General features: G+C 51.3%; 1 protein-coding gene across 1 annotated transcript; it reads left to right on the plus strand.

Moving 5' to 3' along the window:
* The first annotated feature begins 506 nt into the window (after positions 1-506).
* On the plus strand, positions 507-1,748 carry LOC141991330 (uncharacterized). The gene is made up of 2 exons (XM_074959634.1): positions 507-891; positions 1,471-1,748. Exons 1-2 carry the CDS (start codon positions 507-509, stop codon positions 1,746-1,748), a joined length of 663 nt encoding a protein of 220 aa, XP_074815735.1.
* The last annotated feature ends 783 nt before the right edge of the window (positions 1,749-2,531 follow it).

Genomic DNA, 2,531 nt, shown 5'->3' on the forward strand with positions numbered 1-2,531 from the left:
CGAATTTAGCAGCATTAAATCGATGTAAACCTGCACCCGTCCACACGATGAAGCCCTTTATTTCGACTTAAAGGGCTCTTAAAATCGATTTCCTTACTCCACCCCTGACAAGTGGATTAGCGCTTAAATCGGCCTTGCCGGGTCGAATTTGGGGTACTGTGGACACAATTCGACGGTATTGGCCTCCGGGAGCTATCCCAGAGTGCTCCATTTTGACCGCTCTGGACAGCACTCTCAACTCAGATGCACTGGCCAGGTAGACAGGAAAAGAACCGCGAACTTTTGAATCTCATTTCCTGTTTGGCCAGCGTGGCAAGCTGCAGGTGACCATGCAGAGCTCATCAGCAGAGGTGACCATGATGGAGTCTCAGAATCGCAAAAGAGCTCCAGCATGGACCGAACGGGAGGTACGGGATCTGATCGCTCTATGGGGAGAGGAATCCGTGCTATCAGAACTCCGTTCCAGTTTTCGAAATGCCAAAACCTTTGTCAAGATCTCCCAGGGCATGAAGGACAGAGGCCATAACAGGGACCCGAAGCAGTGCCGCGTGAAACTGAAGGAGCTGAGGCAAGCCTACCAGAAAACCAGAGAGGCGAACGGCCGCTCCGGGTCAGAGCCCCAAACATGCCGCTTCTATGATGAGCTGCATGCCATTTTAGGGGGTTCAGCCACCACTACCCCAGCTGTGTTGTTTGACTCCTTCAATGGAGATGGAGGCAATACGGAAGCAGGTTTTGGGGACGAAGAAGATGATAGCTCACAGCAAGCAAGCGGAGAAACCGGTTTTCCCGACAGCCAGGAACTGTTTCTCACCCTGGACCTGGAGCCAGTACCCCCTGAACCCACCCAAGGCTGCCTCCTGGACCCAGCAGGCGGAGAAGGGACCTCCGGTGAGTGTACCTTTTAAAATACTATACATGGTTTAAAAGCAAGCATGTGAAAGGATTACTTTGCCCTGGCATTCGCGGCTCTCCTGGATATACTCCCAAAGCCTTTGCAAAAGGTTTCTGGGGAGGGCAGACTTATTGCGTCCTTCATGGTAGGACACTATACCACTCCAGGCCAGTAACACGTACTCGGGAATCATTGTACGACAAAGCATTGCAGTGTATGTTTGCTGGCGTTCAAGCAACATCCGTTCGTGTGTTATCCTCAGGAGAGTGAGATATAATCCATGGTCACCTGGTTGAAATAGGGTGCTTTTCTTCAGGGGACACTCAGAGGAGCCCATTCCTGCTGGGCTGTTTGCCTGCGGCTGAACAGAAATGTTCCCCGCTGTTAGCCACAGGGAGGGGGGAGGGTTGAGGGGGTAGCCACGGGGTGGGGGGAGGCAAAATGCGACCTTGTAACGAAAGCACATGTGCTATGTATGTAATGTTAACAGCAAGGTTTACCCTGAAAGAGTGTAGCCAGTGTTTTATAAAATGTGTCTTTTTAAATACCGCTGTCCCTTTTCTTTTCTCCACCAGCTGCATGTGTTTCAATGATCACAGGATCTTCTCCTTCCCAGAGGCTAGTGAAGATTAGAAAGAAAAAAAAACGCACTCGAGATGAAATGTTCTCCGAGCTCATGCTGTCCTCCCACACTGACAGAGCACAGACGAATGCGTGGAGGCAAATAATGTCAGACTGCAGGAAAGCACAAAATGACCAGGAGGAGAGGTGGCGGGCTGAAGAGAGTAAGAGGCGGGCTGAAGAGAGTAAGTGGCGGGCTGAAGACAGGGCTGAAGCTCGAATGTGGCGGTAGCGTGATGAGAGGAGGCAGGATTCAATGCTGAGGCTGCTGGACGACCAAATCAGTATGCTCCAGTGTATGGTTGAGCTGCAGCAAAGGCAGCTGGAGCACAGACTGCCACTACAGCCCCTGTGTAACCAACCGCCCTCCTCCCCAAGTTCCATAGCCTCCACACCCAGACGCCCAAGAACGCGGTGGGGTGGCCACCGGCACACCACAGAGGATTGCCCCAAAAAAAGAAGGCTGTCATTCAATAAATTTTAAAGTTGTAAACTTTTAAAGTGCTGTGTGGCATTTTCCTTCCCTCCTCCACCACCCCTCCTGGGCTACCTTGGTAGTCATCCCCCTATTTGTGTGATGAATGAATAAAGAATGCATGAATGTGAAGCAACAATGACTTTATTGCCTCTGCAAGCAGTGATCAAAGGGAGGAGGGGAGGGTGGTTAGCTTACAAGGAAGTAGAGTGAACCAAGGGGCGGGGGGTTTCATCAAGGAGAAACAAACAGAACTTTCTCACCGTAGCCTGGCCAGTCATGAAACTGGTTTTCAAAGCCTCTCTGATGCGTACCGCACCCTCCTGTGCTCTTCTAACCGCCCTGGTGTCTGGCTGCGCATAACCAGCAGCCAGGCGATTTGCCTCAACCTCCCACCCCGCCATAAACGTCTCCCCCTTACTCTCACAGATATTGTGGAGCACACAGCAAGCAGTAATAACAGTGGGAATATTGGTTTCGCTGAGGTCTAACCGAGTCAGTAAACTGTGCCAGCGCGCCTTTAAACGTCCAAATGCACAT

The sequence above is a fragment of the Natator depressus genome, chromosome 7, assembly GCF_965152275.1.
Source record: "Natator depressus isolate rNatDep1 chromosome 7, rNatDep2.hap1, whole genome shotgun sequence".
Lineage (NCBI taxonomy): Eukaryota > Metazoa > Chordata > Testudines > Cheloniidae > Natator > Natator depressus.